Source organism: Hermetia illucens, chromosome 3 (assembly GCF_905115235.1).
Source record: "Hermetia illucens chromosome 3, iHerIll2.2.curated.20191125, whole genome shotgun sequence".
NCBI lineage: Eukaryota > Metazoa > Arthropoda > Insecta > Diptera > Stratiomyidae > Hermetia > Hermetia illucens.
The window spans coordinates 68,227,054-68,249,829 of NC_051851.1; the positions used below are offsets into that span (position 1 = coordinate 68,227,054).

The window sequence follows — 22,776 nt, forward strand, 5'->3', positions numbered from 1 at the left end:
GGATGCATCCGTTTGCTGCTGGGATCAGATGGAACACACACGAGAAAACCATCTAGGCGAATTGACACACCAACCTCCTTCCTACCCGAAAGGACCACAATGGATTCCGTTCCCCTTTGCCGCTAAAATTGTCCGTTCTTCTTAAAAAGAAAAAATAAAATACGTACAATTCCTTTTCCCCCTTTCTGAACAAATTTATTTCTTATGGTGATTTCAATTTTGCCCACCCAAGGAGGCATGTATTCGTTCCAGGTAATGAACTTTATTAGTTGATTGGAAATAGTTATTAGTTGTTAGTTAAGATGATATATACAAGGCCAGTCAGTAAAACAAACCACTATAGAAAACATGCTTTGTCCACGAAACGCTGTTATCAAGCGAGGCGATTCCTATAATTCAGTTCAAAATTTCTCCTTAAAAGCGCCACATGTAAATGTGAATGTTACGAAACCTCTAAACATAATTTGGAAATTACAAGAATTAATAACGACATTCCCAGTCTACCTGATTAGAATTTAATTAATTTTGTAACGGCCAGATTTCGAGTATCGACGGCATCTAACATTTACACTTGGTATCACCTGCACAACCTTCATGGTGAAATATGCAATACGAAACAGTATTCGTAAGGAAGAAGAAGACGTCGATGTTTACATCTTATGAATTGTCAAATTGCCGGCTCTAAACACGTCCAGAAATTTGCGATTTTCTATAATAAAAGTTTGACGATGGTGATTCATAATAAGAACGTAGATGAGCTGCAGACTTACTTCAAAACTCACAACAAAATTAAGGAACAAAAAGCTCACACATCCAAGGTATTTAATGCATTCTTTTTATTTCCTTAACAGGAATCTATTTAGCCAGGTTTGCTGGTATCTTTGCTCTTGTTTTCTCGTTTGTGTTCTAGAATATTGGGAAAATAAAAGCGAAAGTAGTACAATTGTAACAGTTGTAACTTCTATTTGATTGCTGTCTGCTAAGAATGACGCCAACAGTAGGTCAACAAAATACTGAACAATTAAGAAATTTTCTCCATTTGTAGATAATTAAAATTTGGCGTATACGGCGATCGATACTATCAATACTACTTGGGTAGATAGGTAGCAGCAGCCGCGCTGCGCAGCCCAATTAACGCTGTGGAGCGCCGCTTTAACGCAGCAAACTTCTAAGGCCATGGCTGGCAGTAGAGGCCAGCCGGCTCAGATCTTCAGAGCCAGTTCGTAGAATTCACGCAAGGCAGAAGACTAACAACTAGAACTTCTGAGAGAAATGTGATACTACGATACTTTCCTTTATTATTACATCGACAGCTTCTGCAGCTTTTCTATTTTTCGGATAAAAACTTTTCTTTCTGAGGTGCGCACCGTTTTACACAAAAAAGTGTTACCTTCACAACTCGTTAAGGAATCATGCACTCTCTCCAATTCAAGAAATGCTAGGGCGACCACCTCAGTCGACGTGGCAGGACGGGCCCCGATCCTGTCGAGAAATGGGCAAGGGTTCTTGACGCATGGGCGGCGTCAGGACGTAAGCAAGTTAGTCCGAACAAAACAAATACGTGGCCGCACGCTAAATTTTGGTACCCTAACTGGAAAGACCGAGGAACTCGCAAGAGCCCTTCGGAAAAGGCGCGTTGATATCTGCGCTCTGCAAGAAACCCGATGGTCTGTTGCCAAAAGCTGCGACATTGAACGCGAACGCGGTAAAAATGGCTATAAACTTCTCTATTTTGGTAACCCACACACTCAATATGGTGTTGGCAGTGCCATCTCAGAGGGTTTCCGTGATGCCATTAAAGAAGTCGAACGATTTGATGATCGGCTGATGAAGCTCACCATTATATCAGCTGATCGCAATATTCACTTCATCACCGCGTACGCACCACAGACAGGTCGACCTGATGCCTTCTGGCAACTTCTCGATGAAAAGGCTTGTCACGTGGCAATGACTCCACATTTTGACTATTGGATCACCGCGTACGCACCACAGACAGGTCGACCTGATGCCTTCTGGCAACTTCTCGATGAAAAGGCTTGTCACGTGCCAATGACTCCACATTTTCACTATTGGATGTTCCTTTGCCAAAGAGATGTCGCACCGTTCCAAGTAATGAAAATATGGCCGTAAGTGTAAGCAAATCAGTTGATTGCACATCGTACTCAGGAATTGGGCATCTCTCGATCTCCTTTGCAAAAATGTGTTACCCCACATCCTAACAATTTCAAAGTGGCTCAAAAACTAAAATCAATTGATCATTTGAAACGCCGAAACTTCTCCAACAAGCTCACATCTACTTCAAGAGATACCATTACATCCGGAAAAAGTTACTGTTTGGTATGGTGGAATGATTCCGAAAAATGTCGAAATCTATTCAAATGTCGCTGGATCTATACACTGATCTCGTGTGTTGAGAAATGGGTCGAGCGAAAGTACGGCCAATTAAACTACAACTCAATAGTTCTTAATGGGAAACGGCAGTTATAAAAAGTAGTTGAATCACTTCTTACTGAACGAGTCCGCCGAATGGCCGGAGCACATTATATTCCGTTGTTCGGACGGTCATGGAAGAGAAAGTCTTGAGTGAGTATCTGCCGTGAAAGCATAATATCACGGTCCTTTTTGGACTCGGATTGATTTGGAGACCACAATCAAAACCCCACCCTGACTACCACCGTGATACTGGTTTATGTTGACTCTCAGCATTCATACCAAGAGATGCGAGGGCTAACCAAGGAATACGGCATCCGAGGTGAACAACGCACAACCACCATGAAACTTACACAACCGCAAATAACCGGGCCGAAAACACATTCCCCAAAAAATCTCTTGGAGCATATGCCCTCAAAGGGTCATCCCGGTTCCCATGGTAACAAATAACCCCCGGTGAGGCTTCATAGAAAGAGTCACTTCAGATAAGTTCCTTGCAGACTCTGGTCTGATCGCTGTCCTCGAGTACGTGGGGACGGCACTTCCAAAAGGAAGTAATAAAGGAGAGCAAAAGGCCGACGACAAGGACATCGGATCCCAGGATTTCATAGAGGTGATGCCGAAGTCAAAGACGAATTAGATTGCAGTGAACGCCACCACGAAGTTTAACGAACCCTCCCCGCGAAAAATACTTCAGGGTAGACCCGCGGAGAAATGTGGTAAAAGTGCAGAAGACATCAGTGGGCGCGAATCCCACTATTGGCGCATACAGTGTCCGCTGAAAAGTTTACACTTTGAATTGTGAATCAGAGACATGGTAAGGGGGTTAGTGAAATTGACTGACGAACAGTGTGGCAGGGTGTGGGATAGCAACATACCTTCTTTATTGAAAGCCCAGCAACACAGTACGATGCCACGCCAGGCTAAGAACTTTGCTTTTGTTGGTGTTTATCTTCAATCCATCCAATCAATGCCTCCCTTTCCAAATCCGCAGCCATTTAGCCAAGGTCCATAACAAATGCCATCAGCGTAATCAAGATGTTTGAAGAAAAATATCATAGTTCATTGATGTTCTCCAGCATGAAGAAGTAACGGTGACAAAGTGTTTCTCCGGAATGTTCCTCCCGCTTAGAGCACGCCAGACACAATCCCTGTTACTGCCTCCAGGAGCTTTCCCGAAATCAGGTGCAGCGAAGATCGAAACTCGGCGCACTGTTCTAATGACCCGTAGGGTGTTGATGTGGTCAATGCATGATAATCCGGAGCCTATACCAGCCTGCGCTCTGTCGATCAATATTTCGAGATGATCCTTCCAGAATTATCTTAGCTATTATCTTTGTGATGGCAGGGATCATCCCTTTTTTCTATTCTCTGGGAAAGGCTTCGAATCCCCAAAATTTCCGTACGAGTGGAAGTAGCAGATCTATAGTAACTACTATGTTACGGTAACTAGCCATTTCATCCAAAAGAGGAGGAATCTCATCCGATGTGATACGGTTGAGCAGTAGCTCGTCATCGCGGATGAGAAGTCGACCGTTGACATCCTTCACAAGACCATTGAAAGATTTGCGACCTCATGCAAGCTGTTTCGTGACGCGGTATACACTTCTGAAATCATTGCGTTCTGCGGCATCTTCCGCTTCTCTAACCAGCGCAGTAGCAAATTCCCTTTTGTCACTGCGCATATTAAGCTGGACTTTCCGGGATTTCGTTCAGTGTCAGAAGTCGATCGCGTCACGCCCTCCATCACTCTCAGTGGTCAATAAAGCATTCAATCCCATCCGTTCATCGCACATCACAACTAAAATAAAATCAACATTACTGTGGCTCAAGAAACACTGCTTAATCCGCTTTACCGACGATAATTGGGCAGTATTTTTCGATAATGAGCCGAAAAAAATATGCGGCACAGCTCTCGCCAAAAACGTAGAAGAATTTACACCTATGGCAAGGCTCTTGAGCCTCCTTGGACTCTTTTCATGGTGCTCAGATGATACCCTTTTCAAAAATTGAAATTCGTTTTAAGGTTTTGTGTAAAATAAAACCTGATTAAAATTAGATTACTGTCCGTCTGTATGTCTGTTTGTTACATACATTTTTCTGGGAAACGGTTACAGCTATTCATGGTGGGGTATCAAATGCAAGGTTTCGGCTAGTACTTTCCGAAGCCGGTTTTAGTTCATTTGTTTGTTCCCCGGTGGGGAGCGCGGGAGTTCGACAATGATCAGTTCTAGAATTCGACCAATAGAAATTTATTTTCCCCATAAAATTACTAGCAGGACCTTGTGTTTAATCCTAATTCCATGTTTGAATCACTTTTTAAACTAATTTCTAATGCTAGGTACATTCCGTTGGTTGGAATTGTGATGGACGGCGCCTTGCTTCTGGATCGTTCGACAAAACTGTTGCCGTATTCACATTGGATCGAGAAAGAATCGTAAATTTCTGCACAATGACCTCGTCTACTCATTTAATATTAACCCAACCTTTGCAAATATCAACAGAATAAAGACAGCACATTTCGTGGACACACAGGGTCAGTAGACCAATTGTGCTGGCACGCTTCTATGCCCGACCTGCTTAGTACAGCAAGCGGCGACAAAACAGTACGAATTTGGGATGTGCGTGCTGGAAAGTGTGCTACGATAATCAACACAAATGGTGAGAATATCAACATAACATGGTCGCCAGATGGAAAAACCATTGCCGTGGGAAACAAGGAAGATTTAGTCACATTCATTGACACACGAACACATAAAATTCGGGCAGAAAAACAATTTAATTTTGAGGTATCTTTTTGCAGTATACATGAGGCTGAAACATACAGATTTTATTATCGATAATAGGTTAACGAGATTGCTTGGAACAACACCAGTGATTTGTTCTTCTTAACAAATGGGCAAGGATGTGTTCATATTCTGAGCTATCCGTCCTTAGAGTTGCAACATGTTCTTAAAGCTCATCCAGGAACATGCATTTGTATTGAATTCGATCCGACAGGTATGTTTCACCCTTAAATGGTGGTTGTTTTACACATTTATCCCCTGTCAAGGAAGGTCTTATAACATATTTATTACAGGAAAGTATTTTGCAACTGGTTCTGCCGATGCGCTCGTGTCAGTTTGGGATGCAGAAGAACTTGCATGCGTACGAGTTCTTTCTCGTTTAGACTGGCCGGTCCGCACAATTTCCTTTAGTTACGATGGCAAACTGTTGGCTTCCGCTAGCGAAGACCTTCTCATCGATATTGCTCACACAGAAACCGGTATGTACAAATATTACTTAAAATTGATTATCCCAAGTGTATTGTATTCATTTTTTTAACAGGAGAAAAAATCTCTGATATATCCGTCGACGCCGCCACATTTACAGTAGCTTGGCATCCAAAGCAATATTTGCTAGCCTATGCATGCGACGATAAAGATTCATGTGATCGACGACGAGACGCCGGCAACTTAAAAGTCTGGGGATTTTCAGAATAACTTTATTCTTATTGGTAATTACTGCTAAACCATTACACAATAAATAATACAAATTTAACTACAATTTTATGTGAAGTCATATTTTCTCTATGACCAGGTCTCTTCCTGGTAGCGTCCTTCTTTTATCATTTTCTCGATATAGTCAGCACTCCCAACTACTCTGGTAAAAGCTTCTTTCACAGACTGGGGCATATCTTTCGAATTTCCAGCTACGAGAATTGTTGCATGCTCGTCGAAAATAAGAGGTTTCAGCTCAGATTCAGCTTCTTCAATTTTATGCTGGACATAGCTGAGAATGGATTTTATATGAATTATGCTATGATTATTTGATTCAGATGAAAAGCTTACACTTTATGATCCTGATCACGAGAAAAGGCGTAGTAACACTTTACAATCCCTTCATCTTCCATCTTTTGCAAATCAGCTCTGAAAAAATCAAATTACATTTACAATTCCATACAAATAATTCCATTTCCTCAAACTTACTTGCAATGGAAATCCTTAAATTGACTCCTACAACCGAAGATCAAAACATTTCTGTCTTTGCCATCGTTTTCCATCCATCTGTCCATGAGAATTGATCGGAATGGTGCCAGCCCAGTTCCAGGTCCAACCATGATAAGCGGAACATTTGCTTGTCGAGGGATCTTCATAGTCCCTTTCCGAAAACTGGCCGATATTGTAGTGCCCACTTGAAGATCTTTTAGCCAGTTTGAACACAAGCCTCTCCGTGGTTCACTTAATTTTAACTTGTACTCAACAACAGCCACCAATATCTCCAATTTATTACTTTTTCGACTGGAAGCAATTGAAAATAATCGTGGTTGGATAATAGAGAAGAGTTCAAACAGAACAGGGATCGTAAGCGCCGAGGTAGCGTGTGGAAAGTCGTGAAGCACTTCGAGGATAGTTCTCCTGGGACGACTTGTGTAGTTGTACATATCCTCTAGACCCTCGGGAGTAGTGAATTCAATTAGCTTTTCTTGTTCCAATTCGTCTTTACAGTTTAAAGCTAGCAATTCGAAAGCACGCTGCCGTGGAATGGCATTAAGATCCCAGAGATATTTCGCTACTAAGCCAAGTCGAATGGGCTTTTGAAAGTATATAGGAACTGGCATTTCTGAAAGTCGAAAAAAAGTATAATTAGATTTATTTTTAATTTGCAATACGATTCAATAACCATTCTAAATTTAAACAATAAAGTGAGATCTTCCATTCAAAATTAGAAGTAACTCCATTGTACAGTGCTGCGTACCAGAGAATACTTCCGATAAGGAGCAGGATTTCTCTGACAAATTAAATGTTAATTTCCTGTTCACCCCTTCGTGAAATATAGGTCACTCACATAAGGAGATCTGTGCTTCAGTTTCATGATCATTAATGCTGTGCATAGGCAAGCAGCAGGACAAACACAAACATCCACGACGACTGGGATTCGAAGCCAAAGCAACGTGATCGAGGGGCCAGCGCTTTGAAAAATTAAATCAAGGCCTCCAAATGGGCATTAATAACGACCTCGAAAGATCTCATCCCTTGTCTTCGCTTGTGAGATGCGCCCGAAACTACTAATATGGAAGGAGATTTTAGACCGCTGAAGCTCGGGATGGACAGTTTTCATAACCTAGATGTCACTTTAGTCAATTTATTAACCACATCGGTAAGCTTCTTACCCACCGTGACGAGGAGCTACAGTTTAGAATATCTGCTTACTTTTTCACCCAGTCATGCCTTCTAATGACTCCGGATTTAGAGAGGGAGCCAAGGACAACTGCTCCATTGACGAAACCAACAAAGGCAAGGTTCTCAGACTGAAGAATTATCGGAATCTTCCTAACTGAAAATATCTGCTGGGACATGCACACTTCGAACATGTCCAGTTTAGATTTCACGGCGAGCTTAAGGGACTTATTCGGTACTCCGTCCAGGCCGGGGCTTTATTGTATCCTATTCTAGCGTTGATCTCCAACAGTTCCTCTGTGCCGGAATTTACGTCTTATTGAGAGATCGCTAGAAGGTGCTAGTGTCTCTTTCTTACGGGAAGAATGATCCCTAGATGATTTTCATTTAGGAAGAAAGTAGGGCACTTGTTCGGATATGAACGGTTTCTGAATCATCCCCTTATGATAGGCCCCCACGGGCCCTTTCCAAACGGTGTTTACATTACTTTCGTTTGCCAGAACTATATCCATCTGCGCAAAATCTTCTAAATGCAATTTCTCTGCTATCCCACTCAAAGACCCAGGCGTTGAAATCACCATCAATCCTGCCTGTCTGACTCATAGTATATTGTATCGTTTACCGACCGCAAACCCATATTGCCGCTCCACCAGTCGAACCCATGAGCCATATGTCACCGTGAGGGTTTCTATACAATTCACTTATAATGTCATTTTCCATATCAGATTCGTGGCTCGTCTGCTCAAGTAAATCCTGAGCGACCCTGCAATGATTGAGAATTCCAGGCATTTTCTACTTTGATACAACAACAGTTTTCTCGTCTCTCCTTCACACAGTAGGCATTTGGAGTCCCTATTGCCTCTCTGGCAATAAGGTCTTCTTCCCACACTGTGTACATCGATTAAAACAGCCGAAAAACTGCGGAATAGAACGGTTTGGGGCCGACTGAAGAGTAATTCGCAATAAACTCATAATAAATCGGAATACCGGAAGCTGGCCGCTTCGGGTGTTAAGGTTTTATGTTCATCTTGTGTTAGAAACTTCCTACGCACGTTTTTCCAGTCGTTCTATAACTTTGTTAATAATAGGAGTGCCTTCAAACTTTCAGAATTATTTTTAATATTATCACCTATACTGATGCCAGAGTGAACTTAAGGGGCGTTTTCGGACAAATGTCTAAAATATAGTATATAGTATAGGCAAACTTGTTTGCACTGATGAAGGGAACAAGTGGTTCCCGAAATATCGGTATTTGCAAGAATAAATACCCACACCAACGAAAAAGAAACAACAAGTTTTTATTACTTCAATTTATAGTAATATGCTGTTATTGAGTTTATTTGATCAGATACCGTAGTGGGATGTATTTTGCGACCTAGATTTTGTAAAGGTGTATCATTGTGATTTTTTTCGGTTAGATAGAAACAATGCATTTCACTTTTTGGGGCACACATTTTGAGTCCTCACTTCCCCGTGTTTCGCTCAATACCAGAAATAATAATTTTTAAAATTACTGATTAAAAGAACGGGGTGGGGTCCGTGGCTAAAAAAGTGAGAGTAATACTATCCATCTGGCCCACTCCAACATCAAGTAGATGTTCACTTAGGATCTCTCATATCCAAAAAAAATTAGTTTTAGGCTGGTTTAGGCGCACCCTTGTCGTGTTTGCAATTATATAAAAAGGAGCGATTTCCATCTGTTGCCACTTTCGGCCACGCTGCTCCCTGGACAGAGGTGAGGCAGCGTCTGATGAGTTGGCTCTGCCCTGGACGAAATCGTTAGCCATTTTTTTCTATCAATCGGTTTTAATAAAAGTTTTATTTGACACAAAGCCTTAAAAATAGAGAGAATCAAGACCTTCGAAAAAGCGGCGGGTACCCATAAACGACTCTCAAGTGAGATATCAGAAAGCTAATAACGACGACAACAGGTTCAACGAGCACCTTAGGGAGGCAAATTTGACGACATAGAAAAACAAACGAAATCATGCTCTCAAATCATTAGTAGTCAAACACATGACCGAGGAGAAGCACGCAATAACCAACGATAATTTACGATTGAGAGACAGTAGCTTACTCCAAACTACAATTTTATTTTATTGTGTGTATATATATTTCGGGAGCAACTTAAACCCTTCATCAGTCCAAAGCTACTGAAAACAATTACGATTCTACGTTTCTATTTATACTAAAAACACTTTTACTTAAATTACTTTTTAACAAAAGAAACATTAAATTATTAACTTAATTATCTATTAATTACCACGGCAAGTCTTATTAATTTTGAGGGGCAATTACCGGAATCTGTGTTTAATAACTTTATGTATAGATTCTCCAAATTGATTGCACAAACTGTAAACCATTTGATGGGAACCTCCGAATTTTCGCGCAAAGGACTCCTTCAAATTTCTGGAGATCAAGGCTAATCACTTCAAGTTTTTATTTGATGTAAAAAGGTTGTGGCGGATTGAGCAGCTTGCGTGTCGGGCGCTTGCAAATGTGAATCGTGCCGGCCATGTCCATTCCGTGGCCGTACGGGTGCAGCCGTTTTGACGTAGAAATCCGGGAGCATGATTCCTCCAACTCGAGGCTTAATTCACTTCACAGCGGATGCCGTTCATTCCAATTACGCGCTGGTTGAGCTGGACGAAGAGGCGGTCGAGCTTGTCTCCGGCGTCCTCGAGGGTTGTTCTTAAAATGTTTGTCAGTAAATAAGGCAGCTAAACTTAACCAGTTTCTGATAGAGCTAACGCTAGGTGACCGTGCACCAAACGAGGTGCTGCGTGAAATGAAGCAGTTGCGTGGTGACAAAGTCGGCACCGAGCTGCTACAATCTTTGTGGCTGTATAGGCTTCCGGAGAGCACACATGGACCTTCAGACAGTTTTTGGTCTTCACCACTTCACATGGTCCCAAAATCCAACGGCGAATGGAGACCTTGTGGCCAATACAGACGTCTAAATGCTCAGACGATTCCAGATCATTCATCCACGATTTTGTGCGCTCTATCACAAACTGCTGTATTCTCATGACCTTGAACTTAGTCAAGGCATACCATCAGATCCCTGTAGCTCCGAAGACATTCCGAAAACGGCAATATGCACACCGTTCGAACTTTTCGAGTTCACTAGGATGACTTTCGGACTGTGAAACGCGGCGCAACCGTTCCAGAGATTCATCCACACTGTTCTGCGAAACCTCAGTTTCTGTTTCGTATATTTGGATGACGTTCTAGTCACGTCTTCCTCTGTGTCCCAGCATTTAGAAAACCTCGAGTGCATTTTTCAACGTCTCTATGAAGCCGGTCTTAACGTTGAGGAATGCAAGTTCTTGCAATCGCAGGTAAGATTCCTCGGCCACCTGATTACCCCTGAAGGCATCCAACCGGACCCAGTCAAGGTGCAAGCGATTTTGAGCTTGTCTGTTGATCTGACAAGGTTCTTAGGCATGCTAAACTTCTACCGTCGTTTCTTGCCCAAAGCCGCCCACCAACAATCGATCCTTAACGTCTCCTTGTCTGGGTCGAAAACTCCGAAGACTCCCGCCTGATTATGTGGTTCCCAAGCGTTTAAGACCATCAAGCAACAGCAGGTGGATGCTACACTTCTGATATTCCCTCAGCAAGATGTGCCCCTAACCGTATTCATCGATCCGCAGACATCGCCGTAGGTGCTGCTCTTCACCAAAAAGTAAATCAAATCTGCAGCACCTATGATCATGAGTTACTCGCCGCGCACCTCGCAATTAAATACTTCCGGTATTTCCTTGGCAAACTGTTCACATTGTGCACGGACCATAAACCACTCAATTTTGCTTTAAAACAAAAGCCCGACAAAGCGAAGGACATTAATTCTTGGGCCAGACAGTGCATCGCATGCCAGAAGTGCAAAAGTATGTAAGGAAAAACGAAAAAGTGTTCCCAAGGTCCATCAACACAATCCATATCGATATCATTGGCTCTTTGCGAGACTCGCACTGATAGGTACACGCGGTGGCCTGCACTGCGCTGGCTACTGCACAATTTTGCACAGAGGCCCTCTGTAGAGAATGGAATCCACGCTTTGGTGTGCCGGCAATTATAATCATCGACCAGGGAATGCTCGACACACCAAACTTTTCCTGCCAGAACCGAACATGCATACCGCAAAGTTTATCCTGTCGAAAAGCAAGAGGGCTTGCAGGTGTATTGTGGGCATTCTGGCAGGCCATAAGTCACTAGTTGGGCATATGTTCAGAATAGGAATTACTCAAGATGATACGTGTCCCTCCTGTAATGAGGAAGCGGAGTCGACGGAGCTTATATTCCGTTAGACGGGGGTGGCGAGTACAATGGGCCAACACGGCCTGAATGCTCAGAAGCTGTAACTTCTCCCCACTATACCAACACACCATTTTATCAGCTTAAATGAACATTTATAATGTTGCGCCTGCCTGTTAGGATCCATATAGTAGGACAGTTAGTTTTGGTAAGATTCTCCAATACATTGCTTTGTAATTTGGCCACGATTCTATGATGCGTGATACACGTAATAGCAATATATGACGGAAATATTCGGAAAACTAGATGAACTAGAAGCCACTGACTCGGGAAATTAAAAAATAGGGTCTCGTGAGGGTATTTGTAGCTCCCATAATACTGTCAGTTACGCGTATTATAACTAAATGCTTCATGGCTTCCCTAGATGTCCTGTGGTTTTAGCACAAACCGGTGCAAACCATGCAAAAGCAAAAACGAGCATGCCGACGATTTACAACAGATCAAATATTATCGGTTAAACAGGTGCTAGAAAAGAGACGAAAATATCAAATCAACGTGTCTGATACACATCATTTTCATTAACTAAGAGCAGGCATACGATGGTATAAATCGACATGAAAAATTCTGAATCTCTAAGTCGAGATCCAAGAACAACTGACCCAGAGTTCCCTCACATATTCAGGCCTAAAAAAAAAAAGAAAGAAAAAAGATGCCTCGTCCCTATACTATTAAATTTAGTGTTCTGTGCGTCCTTCCGACGATTCATATGCCCAGCACTAGGGCGCTATACTACCAAAAAGTGGTGTACCCGGATGATATTCACATATTCACAACTCGGGATCAGCATAAAAAAATGTCGGTTTAAAGGTTAAATGTGTGACTAAAAAACGACGTGATACATTAATATAATGAACGAGGAAAGACGGCAATGAAGTCGAAGCTAAAAGACATAAGTCAAATTTTAAAGATTTAAGCACACGTTCCTGGCCGGAAAATATTCTATGATACAGATTAGTGTTCTATTTTCTATTAGTCGCCTGTGAAAGTACAAAATTCCAAACCCAATAAAGAAAATAAATTGTCATTACAAAGGAAAGCGACCCCAGAAAAATCGCGAAAATGTTGGAAGGATGGCGATAACTAAAACGCTCTTGGAAAATCAATAATCCTTCTTGCAGGAGGAACGTGATAGTTCTCTGTAGTTATCTAAAAGAAATTAACAAGAAGCAAACGAAAATCCATAGCGATCCTTAAATAAATTTATATTCAACATAAATTTAAATTAATAATTGTCTCATTTCACGGTTCTACATCCACATCATCTTGTACCCATCCATCATCGTCCGACAAGAACCTTCTCTTCGCTGAAGTGTTCATGTACGGTCGTAACACCCATTCTGTGTCCGCAGCATCCAATTCATCCAAAGTCCCCAATTTAATTTGATACAATTTCAATTGAAAACGAGGCCCTACTTCCACCATTTCCAGTTCCTTATTTACATATTGAAATGTGTGGTGTCTAAAGCAAATATAATCGTCGTGATTTGCAAATGTTATCACACGTTTGGAGTCTTCCTTTGGCACGGGGAACAGGTACTTCAGTATCGACATCGTTCGCTCGCCTAGTTTTGACTTGAAATTGTGGAAAATCAAATGAGGCTTCTGTTCACTCATTGGGCCTACGTCGGGTACATCGTGTCGCATGACTACTCCTGAGATGTTGAAAAACGCTGTGGGTCCATGCGGCAGGTGGGAAATCACCAAGTTATCAGGCACTCCACGATGTTCATGGATAACTATAAAATCTGTCACATCATTAGCTCGGCAGGCGTGGATCAATTGTTTCATTTCGTATTTTCCGCGATTCATTCGCTGCGCATTGGGGAATATGAGGCGCAACTCTTTCACGAACATTTTCAGTCGAGCTGAAGGATCGTGTGAGGTGGTTATCATGATTTTAGGATCTTCGCAACCCGCATAGCGATACTCGTCGTCCTGCGAGTTGGCTGTGTTTGCACCGCCACTGACACCGCTGATACCTGCCGCCGCTTGCGGACCTGCATGTTTGAACATTGTTAATCCTTAACAACCTCATCAGTTAATGAATATCGGATATACCTTCATCGGTCCATTTAAGTTTTTCTTGCAATGCAATCGCTTCTCGTCGTAGATCCCCATGAATCGGAACATTTCCCTCCAAATGGTTTTTGATTCGCTCCTTTTTGTCCTGTAGTGCTTTGTGTTTTTCCTCTACCGCTTTTCGGTAAAGATATTCTCGTCGTAATCGGGCCTGACGGCGTAGCATTGTGCTCTTGACTGATTTTGAGGGTTAAAACACTACTTTTTACTTAAACAGACCGCACCAACCCTAAACACTACACTAACGTGAATGCAATGTTGACGAGCGCACGTGTTTACAATTATGACAGCTCGAAGTTGAGCGACCTGCGCGTAGGTGGCAGCACGCACGTCACAGTATATACAAATAATATTTTGACAGATGAGGTGTCTTTCAATAATTCAAATAATTACCGATTAATATTGAATTCAACATTGCAAGCGGAAGTGAATCATAGTCGAAATGAGAGCGTATGGTGCTGGGACAATTCTTTAGGATTCTTATATTAATTTGGTGCAATTTCTAAGCAATTATATGAAAATAGATTGGAATATGCATTTACTGTCGAGAAGAGATTTCGCAAGTCGAGCGTAGGTACTTGAAGAAATCAATTACGTATTGGATATGCGTAGATATGCATATATTAGATTAGTTAATATATAAACGATACTAGTAATAAGTAGTTATTACATATAATGACATATTTTTTTAAAGAATGAAACTATTTTATTCCGCTTTTCACCGTTTATCGCCTTTTTGTTTACAGAAATTTTAATTTGATTTAACGGTAAAAACATTCATTAATTTACGTTGTCATGAGCTTCAATGAAACGTCCCAACTCTGGTAGGCATTCTGCAACTTCTGAACTGGATGGAAGCGGTTTCTCTTCAGTTATGCTTTTCTCGCCTGAACTCTGGTTACCATTATCGATCCTCTGTGTTTCATGTTGAAGGAGGTTTTGCGGCCGAACTCAACGATTCTAGCGAGTGTCCGACTTCACTTTTTCATAGTTTGCACGAGCCAATGTGGCTCACATTGTGGTTTTATCTACCCAGTCCAAAAAAACTACACGGTTTCCTTGGATTTCCTTGTGCATGGTCGCAAACGAGTGTTTTACTCAATTCCGTCCGTTTGGCTCCTGTTGTGTGCGTAAAGTTCTATAGAGTGAGCAAGCGGCTGAGCCGTGAGTGCCCTAATTGGATCATCAGAACTTGGCGTAGAAATTTCAATATGCATTATGCGGAAACACGATTACTCACCTGCTTTGTCCGGAGGCGTGGTTCCTCCATTTGGAGGCGCAATTCACGCTGACGGTCATCGCGACGGACGCCACTAAATTCAACCACGCGTAGGAGAGTCTGAACGAGGAATCCATCGCACTCGTCACTGACGTGCTAAGCGAGTGCTCCTACGCTCGGCAAAGGCCCAGTTCATCAGGCGCCTGTCGGTAGGTGAGACAGTCAAGCTGAATCATTGGCTGACAGATGTAGCGCTTGGCAACCGCACACCCAAGGTCGGTACGGAACTCCTAAAATCCGTGTACCTTCAACGACTGCCGAAAGGCACGCAGGCCATCCTAGCGTGTGCTGGCGGCGGTGCTCTTGAGGTGTTGGCCGCAACCGTGAACAAGATACCACTCGGAGGTGTCTCGCGAGTAGGACCTGAGTAGGCAACTGGTCGCGCTTATGACCAATGTGGCCACACTGACGGCGGCGGTAAATGCTTAGTGTTGGAGAGAACGGTCGCGAAATCGTTCGACGGAAACTGACTTCGCTGTGGGACAGGGTGACGCGTACCCGAATTGCAGCAGCACGGCGCTTTACTATGTATGGCCCACTAGTAGGTGCAATTATCTAATAGACACATGCGCTGAAGTTTCGGTCCTCCTCGCATCTAGGCCCAAAAAACTACTTCCTCAGCAACTAAAATGAGCGGCGGTAAAACCCACGCCTAGCACAACTTACGGCCACAGGCCAATAGGCGTGAGTCTTGGCTTGCGTCGAAGCTTCTCGTGGCGTCTCATTTCGACTGACATCAGCGTCCCCAGCATAGGTCCCTGATAGACAACACAACCTCTCTTCGGTCATCAGGGAAGATTTCATTCTACTTGAACAAAACCTTCCAGAGATCCGTCCACTCTATACTACAAAACTTGGATTTCTGTTTTGTCTACTTGAATGACGTTCTGGTCGCATCTTCCATCGAGCCCGAACACTCAACACATTGCGAGTGTATTTTTCAACGGCTCCTTGATAATGGCCTAATTATCAAATACAAATTTCTCCAGCAGGAGTTCAAATTTCTAGGCCATTCCATCACCCCTGACGGCATTCAAACCGACTCAGACAATATGCAAGCGATCGCGAGCTTTCCGCTGCCAAAGACGGTCAAAGACCTTAGAAGGTTCTTGGGAATGGTAACTACCGTCGTTTCACCAGGCTTTACGCCTTCCTGTCTGGTCCTAAAACCAAAGATTTGCGGGAGGTTGTGTGGTCTCCACAAAATGTCCAAGCGTTTGAAACAACAGCTGGTAGTGTTGCAGTTTTGGCATTTTCTCAACAAGATGCACCTCTAGCCATGTTTCTCGATGTCTCAGACTGTGCAGTAGGCGCTGCTCTTCACCAGATGGTGAATCAAAGCTGGCAACCGTTGAGTTTCTTCTCAAAACAGTTGAATCCTGCTCGACGGAATAACAGCGCCTAGGATCGCGTATCTGAGCAGCAATTACTTCTGATATTCGCTTGAAGGCAGGCCGTTAACCTTATTCACTGACCATAATCCTCTGACTTTTGCCTTACGGCAAAAACCGGCAAAGCGTCCTTTCATCAACTTTGGCACTTAGCCTATATCAGGCAGTCAACATAGGACATTCAACATGTGTCCGGTAAAGGCAATTTAGTCGCTTAGACCTTATCCCGGATTTTTGAGATCAACATTCCCGCCGCGATCGATTTTTCATCAATCGTTGTGGCCCAGAAGGATGATGCAGTTTTTCAGAGCCTGCAGTCCGACTGCAAATAAAGCGTTCCCTATCTTCGGCTCATGTTCCAAGAAGGGACCTAGGACATATGTTTCAACTGCTTTTCATAAGGAAGTGTAGTAGAAGTACATATTTTTGGCCGTCCTTGAACAAGGACGTGAATTGGAGGGCTAGAGAGTGTATCTCAGGCAACCAGACATGCTAGGAAAGAAATACTTACTAAGTCGACAAAGCACTTCGACACTACACACGTCCACATTGTAGACTCTTTGCGAGACTCGCCTGACTTAAAGTACTTCCTCACGATCATTGTTAGGTTTACGCGGTGGGCTGAGTGAGTGGATTCAGCGCTTTGGTGTTCCTGTTGTAATCATCACAGACCAAGGAATGCAATTTGAATCTACTTTCTGCTCGGAGTTCGCAAAGCTATTAGGATTCAAACGTTAGCGGACAACATCACACCACCTGCAGCCGAATGGGATGCTAGAACACTGGTAACGGACGCTGAAGGCGGCCGGTCGTATTGTCGTAAAAGTGAAAAATTAGTATAACATGCTGATGGATTCCACTTATTGTAGAATATAAGCAGGTCGGAATACCAGAAGCTCGGCGCTTCGGCTATAAAGATTTTGTGTTCTTATTTTTCCTCCGATAGGAATGTCAAAATTGCTTCATATGTTACCATACTCCAAGATATAAATACATACTAATCAAATAAATAATAATATAAATACAAACAAACATTGGCTATTACCCTATACTAATGCATACATATATATATGTACACATCTAAATTGATCTAACACATCTCCACACACTTTCCCTTTACTCCGTGCTGGAAAGTATACACATGCGTACGTAAATGAAATGCCGCTGGTGCTAACGTACACACATGTCCATCTTATTCAACTACTCACAAACTTCATTAGCACATACATATATCTACATATACGTGTCTGCCGCCAATAATTGGTACTGATATATAAATAACCAAAAAAAGCTAAGAGAGGAAAAATAAGAGTTTCTTTGAGAAGATATAGGAATGGTATTCATTTTGAGACCTAGATTTCATATTTCCTGAGAGCTAGACCTATTCCACTTTTGAGTCCTCCCTCCCCTGTATTTCAGTTAGTAAAAAAAAAGATATCAATTTCGAAAAATACTAATCGAGCCCTTTCAATTAATACCAAAAATGACTATATTTTGCACACAAAAAATGACACTCCGCTTTCGCACATACGGAGGAGCCCCCTTAATCCCAACGCAAAATGATGCCACTCACTGCATGTAAAAGGACAAAACAGACGATTTGTTTTCACCAAATTCAGTGGCAATTGGTTCGGCCGTCTCCGCATAAATTGGGTGTGACAGACAGACAGACACACATACGAACAGACGAACATTGAATCGATTCTAACAAGGTTTTGTTTCACACTAAACCTTAGAGGACTATTCAACTAAAGTCCTATAAGAGCACTGAAGACATATATATAACTGATAATCGAAACACAGGCAAATGAAACAGAAAACCTAAATGGGAACCACTTTCAGAATTTGTACAAAGTGCCATCCCGTACACCCACAGCTCAGGGATGAATCCCTGGCTTCCAACTGAATTTGAAATTTGAACAAAATAAAAGACTTTTTTAACAACTTGTCAAAAAATCAACAATTGCCGGTACATCCTCCCTCCCCAATCTAATCCACTAAGGCCATTTTTGCTCCAGGAAAGTCAATATTACTTACGTAAACACGTGATAGCTCTCCAATGGGCTAAGCTATGTGTACATATTAGTCGAACAGAACAGATTGCCTACAAACGTCAATCAAAGGAACAGGCCAAATGCGGTAATACGAATATATCTGAAATTAGAATCGATTCTAAAAACAGTTGGTTACTTACCATTGTCAATTTTGTTCACAGAAACTACCGTATTTGCGTCAAAGTCCAAATTATGTTCTTTAAACAATTCGAAAAGCCGTTTCACTTTCTCGTCCGGATTATTTGGCTTCACAGCAACCACATCCCCAGGTTCCCAATTGGCAGAACTATTTATGCTGAAGCTCAGAAATCGAACGTCTTGGAAATGATCTTCTGTCGTCGTCCGAATATTTTTCTAAAAACCGAGCGCATATGTTAGTTATTAGCACAAGCCCACAGGTCTGAATGAAGCCATACCTCTAGTGTAATTGGAAAAGTCCTTTCATTTAGCGGCCAATCGGCTACGGTAGCATCACCATGACTTTCGCCCGATGTTTTTTCTACTCTCCAGCGATACTGCCACATTCTACTGTCAGAACTGCTTAAGATTTTGGAGCTAGGATTGAATACACTTAGTTCATTCCATAAGTCCTGTATCCAGTTTAGATATACCGCGCTGGGCCCTAAATCGTGTTGATCATCGCACAGTCCTGGTAATAGTGCAAAATTAAGCTATTAATTGCCTCATTATCAGAATTTCTCTCGAACAAGAAATGTGTACAATACCTAAAGGCAATAAATTCCTTGCTGACAACTGCAACAATCTTTTGTGTAGTCTTTTCGCAACGAAATTAAATTTTGCGTAACTGGAGTCGCCTAGCCCCAGCACTCCAAACCTCATGTCAGTTAGAGAGTCGCGAGGTAGACTTTTCCTCAACAAGAATTTCCAGAATTTCTTCATGTTATCTGGTTCGTCTCCTTGGCCAGTAGTTGCACACACAAAAACGACGAGTTTCTCCTCGATCAGTTTCCCAATATCGTAATCATCCATGGCCATTACGGGGCCGGTAAAGTTTCGTTTGTGCGATTCGCGCCAAATGAGCTCGGCGAGATCTTGACTTGTGCCTGTCTGGCTTCCATAAAGAATTAGCAAACGACACTTATTCCCACTGTCTTTCATGGTTTTAACTTATAATTAACGATTGCAACAATTGCAGCAGAATCTAAATGACGGTTGGTAAAACGTAAAACAAGAGTTTGACATTAATCAGCTGATTACAGCAATGTGGTCCGCTGCAAGTCTTTCGGTTCTCTCCTTCTGAGTCTGCATAGGGAAAACATGCGTGGGAACTGCAAAGTAGTGTTACCTCCCTTAACGACGGTAATCCGCATATACGATGCGCATAATAAAATGTTTCTTACCGTAAGACACTTAACATAAGAAGTTATCACGTAGTGTTTTACGCATCTCATTTACGATTGTCGTAAGAACATAAAGTGACAGTTAGTGCTTCTTTGGTTTAAATCATAATTTATGGAAAGTAGTGGAAAATAGAGACGGACAACGGCACTACAGTTATCTACATATCAACTTGGTTATGTACTACTTGGCTTCAAAGTTGCAGTCTGCCATATCTATTGTTCTTACTTGACCAGTGCGATTTTATGTTGTCGCTTCTTTGTTCTTTGATGCTGACGTTACCACCGTATACTTCGTTTTGCCTTAATTAATGCACAGCACAAGATCTCGCGCCACCTGATCGATCTGGATGAAGCCAGTTTGTACATCTCGGGTTGTTCATCCCATAATGTCAATATCGTCAGCGTAGGGTAGGGTTGGGTGAACTTGAAAAAGATACTGCCTTTTACATTAACATCTGCATAGCAAATCACTTTTTCCAGGGCCAGGTTAAAAAGGACACATAACCGGGCATCCCCTTGTCTTAGACCGATGATGTTAAATGGTCTCGAAGGTGATTCTGCTGCTTTTATCTGGCCTCGCACGTGGCGAATTCTCATCATGCTATCATAGGCAACCTTGAAGTCGATAAAAATATGGTGCAACTTGCCATATTCCAAAATTTTTTCCATCGCTTGTCGCAAAGAGAAAGTCTGTCTGTCCGTCTGTCTGTCACACCCGATTTATTCGGAAATGGCTAGACCGATTGTCACGAAAATTGGTGAGAGTGTGTAATCTGGTGTTCCCTTTACATGCAGTAAGTGGCACCATCTTGTGTTAAATTTAAGGGGGGCTCCCCATACAAGTGAAAGGAGGGTCCAAATTTTTTTTTCGCAGGGTGTAGCCATGTGGGGTATCAAATGAAAGGTCTCAATTAGTACTTTTCGGAAATGGTTAAATATTTGATATTGGGTGAAACATAAGTGAGTGAGGGCTCAAAATATGACCCCCAAAAAGTGTAACAGGTCTCGTTCTCAGAACCTATCCAACCGAAAAATCTGAAAAAAATCACAATGGTGCACCTCTACGAAATTTAGGCCTCAAAATATATCTGGTTCCGATATCTGCACAAATAAAGCTAATAATAGTATATTTCCACATTTTAGAAATTTACCCGGCACCCCCCTTATGTTCATCCCAGAAGTACAAAATTTGGCATGTGTTAACTAAGAATATAGCGCACAGTTTGGTCAAGTTTGAAGAAAATCCAACTACTATTAACAAAGTTATAGGGGGTGAAACTTTACAATTTTTTGTGAATTTCGTGCACTCTACAACCCGCATGACGTCATCATCACATATCAATTCGTCAATACCACAACGAAATGAATTCTTATGAATTGTGTGGCAGAGAATTATTTTGTTTTAGTTTTTTAGTTATTTGTCAACCAGACATGTGTGTATGTAGGTATATAATATATGCGTGCTAATGAACTTTGCGGATAGTGCCTAATTCAGATAGATATATGTAAGACGTAAATCGGAAATATGGGTACGATAAATTTATATACGTTCATATGTGTGTACAGTATTCGGAAATAGGCAGTTTGTTTGTTTATGGTGAGCGTAATATCTATGGCTGTAATATGTAGGTATGTGCGTTGAAATTTCTTATATAAAATGAACACAAAACCTTTATATCCGAAGCGCGAGCTTCCGGTATTCCGACTTGTTTATTTATGGAACGCTCGATACGGGAGAAATCACTGGTCAGGGGAGAGTTGAGAGTCAATGACGCTTGTCATCATCATCATCATCAACGACGCAACTACCGGTATCCGGTCTAGGCCTACCTTAGTAAGGAACGCCAGACATCCCGGTTTTACGCCACCACGTCCACCAATTCGATATCCCTAAAAGCTGTCTGGCATCCTGACCTATGCTATTCCATCTCAGTCAGGGTCTACCTCGTCTTCTTTTTCTATCATAAATATTGCCCTTATATACTTTCCAGGCTGGATCATCTTCATCCCTACGGATTAGGTCGCCCACCACAACCTGTTGAGTTGGATTTTATCCACAATCAGACGGTCATGGTATGGCTTATAGATTTCGTCGTTATGTAGGCTACGGAATCGCCCATCCTTATGTAGGGGCCCAAAAATAATTCTTCGGAAGTTCGCAATTTTTCTTGCTAAGAACCCAGGTCTCCGAGGAATACATAAGGATTGGCAAAATCATTGTCTTGTACAGTAAGAGCTTTGACCTTATGGTGAGACATTTCGAGCGAAACAGTTTTTGTAAGCTGAAATAGCCTCTGTTGGCAGTCAACAACCGTGCGCGGATTTTATCGTCATAGTTGTTATCGGTTGTGATTTTCGACTCTAGACAGGAAAAATTTTCAACGGTTTCAAAGTTGTAATCTCCTGTCTTTATGGTTTCTACTTGACCAGTGCGATTCGATGCTATTCGTTCTTGTTCTGTGGTGCTGACATTTTCACCATGTACTTCGTCTTGCCTTTATCAATGTGCAGCCCGAGATCTCGCGCCGCCTGCTCGATCTGGATGAAGGTAGACTGTACAGCGTAAGCCAGTAGTTGGGTGGACTTGAAGAGGATGATGCCTTTCCCATTTGCATCTGCATCACGAATCACTTTGTCCAGGGCCAGGTTAAAGAGGATGCATGAAAGGGCATCCCCTTGTCTTAGACCATTGTTGATGTTGAATGG

General features: G+C 42.2%; 3 protein-coding genes across 3 annotated transcripts; 1 reads left to right on the plus strand and 2 right to left on the minus strand.

The window, feature by feature from the left end:
- The first annotated feature begins 632 nt into the window (after window positions 1-632).
- On the plus strand, window positions 633-5,976 carry LOC119651471 (THO complex subunit 3). The gene is made up of 6 exons (XM_038055079.1): window positions 633-818; window positions 4,772-4,867; window positions 4,935-5,219; window positions 5,277-5,430; window positions 5,510-5,695; window positions 5,758-5,976. The coding sequence occupies exons 1-6, from the start codon at window positions 660-662 to the stop codon at window positions 5,910-5,912; spliced, it is 1,035 nt and encodes a 344-aa protein (XP_037911007.1). The 5' UTR covers window positions 633-659; the 3' UTR covers window positions 5,913-5,976.
- On the minus strand, window positions 5,909-19,902 carry LOC119651470 (NADPH-dependent diflavin oxidoreductase 1). Its single transcript, XM_038055078.1, has 6 exons — window positions 19,435-19,902; window positions 19,126-19,358; window positions 18,850-19,063; window positions 6,399-7,032; window positions 6,261-6,338; window positions 5,909-6,201 (listed from the first exon to the last, which is right to left on the minus strand). Exons 1-6 carry the CDS (start codon window positions 19,826-19,828, stop codon window positions 6,000-6,002), a joined length of 1,755 nt encoding a protein of 584 aa, XP_037911006.1. The 5' UTR covers window positions 19,829-19,902; the 3' UTR covers window positions 5,909-5,999.
- LOC119651472 (U3 small nucleolar ribonucleoprotein protein IMP4) lies at window positions 13,092-14,273 on the minus strand. The gene is made up of 2 exons (XM_038055080.1): window positions 13,965-14,273; window positions 13,092-13,903 (listed from the first exon to the last, which is right to left on the minus strand). The coding sequence occupies exons 1-2, from the start codon at window positions 14,149-14,151 to the stop codon at window positions 13,146-13,148; spliced, it is 945 nt and encodes a 314-aa protein (XP_037911008.1). The 5' UTR covers window positions 14,152-14,273; the 3' UTR covers window positions 13,092-13,145.
- Window positions 19,903-22,776: the final 2,874 nt, after the last annotated feature.

What these genes read in the sequence shown, in the direction of transcription:
- LOC119651472 (XM_038055080.1), bottom strand. Translation starts at nt 14,151, where the DNA reads ATGCTACGCCGTCAGGCCCGATTACGACGAGAATATCTTTACCGAAAA. An exon ending in ACTTAAATGGACCGATGAAG is followed by an intron (nt 13,904 to 13,964) that starts GTATATCCGATA and finishes TCAAACATGCAG; the next exon opens with GTCCGCAAGCGGCGGCAGGT.
- LOC119651470 (XM_038055078.1), bottom strand. Translation starts at nt 19,828, where the DNA reads ATGAAAGACAGTGGGAATAAGTGTCGTTTGCTAATTCTTTATGGAAGC. An exon ending in TGTGAACAAAATTGACAATG is followed by an intron (nt 7,033 to 18,849) that starts GTAAGTAACCAA and finishes TTCGACTTTCAG; the next exon opens with AAATGCCAGTTCCTATATAC. An exon ending in TTTAAGGATTTCCATTGCAA is followed by an intron (nt 6,339 to 6,398) that starts GTAAGTTTGAGG and finishes TGATTTTTTCAG; the next exon opens with AGCTGATTTGCAAAAGATGG.
- LOC119651471 (XM_038055079.1), top strand. Translation starts at nt 660, where the DNA reads ATGAATTGTCAAATTGCCGGCTCTAAACACGTCCAGAAATTTGCGATT. An exon ending in AAAAAGCTCACACATCCAAG is followed by an intron (nt 819 to 4,771) that starts GTATTTAATGCA and finishes TTCTAATGCTAG; the next exon opens with GTACATTCCGTTGGTTGGAA. An exon ending in TATTGCTCACACAGAAACCG is followed by an intron (nt 5,696 to 5,757) that starts GTATGTACAAAT and finishes TTTTTTTAACAG; the next exon opens with GAGAAAAAATCTCTGATATA.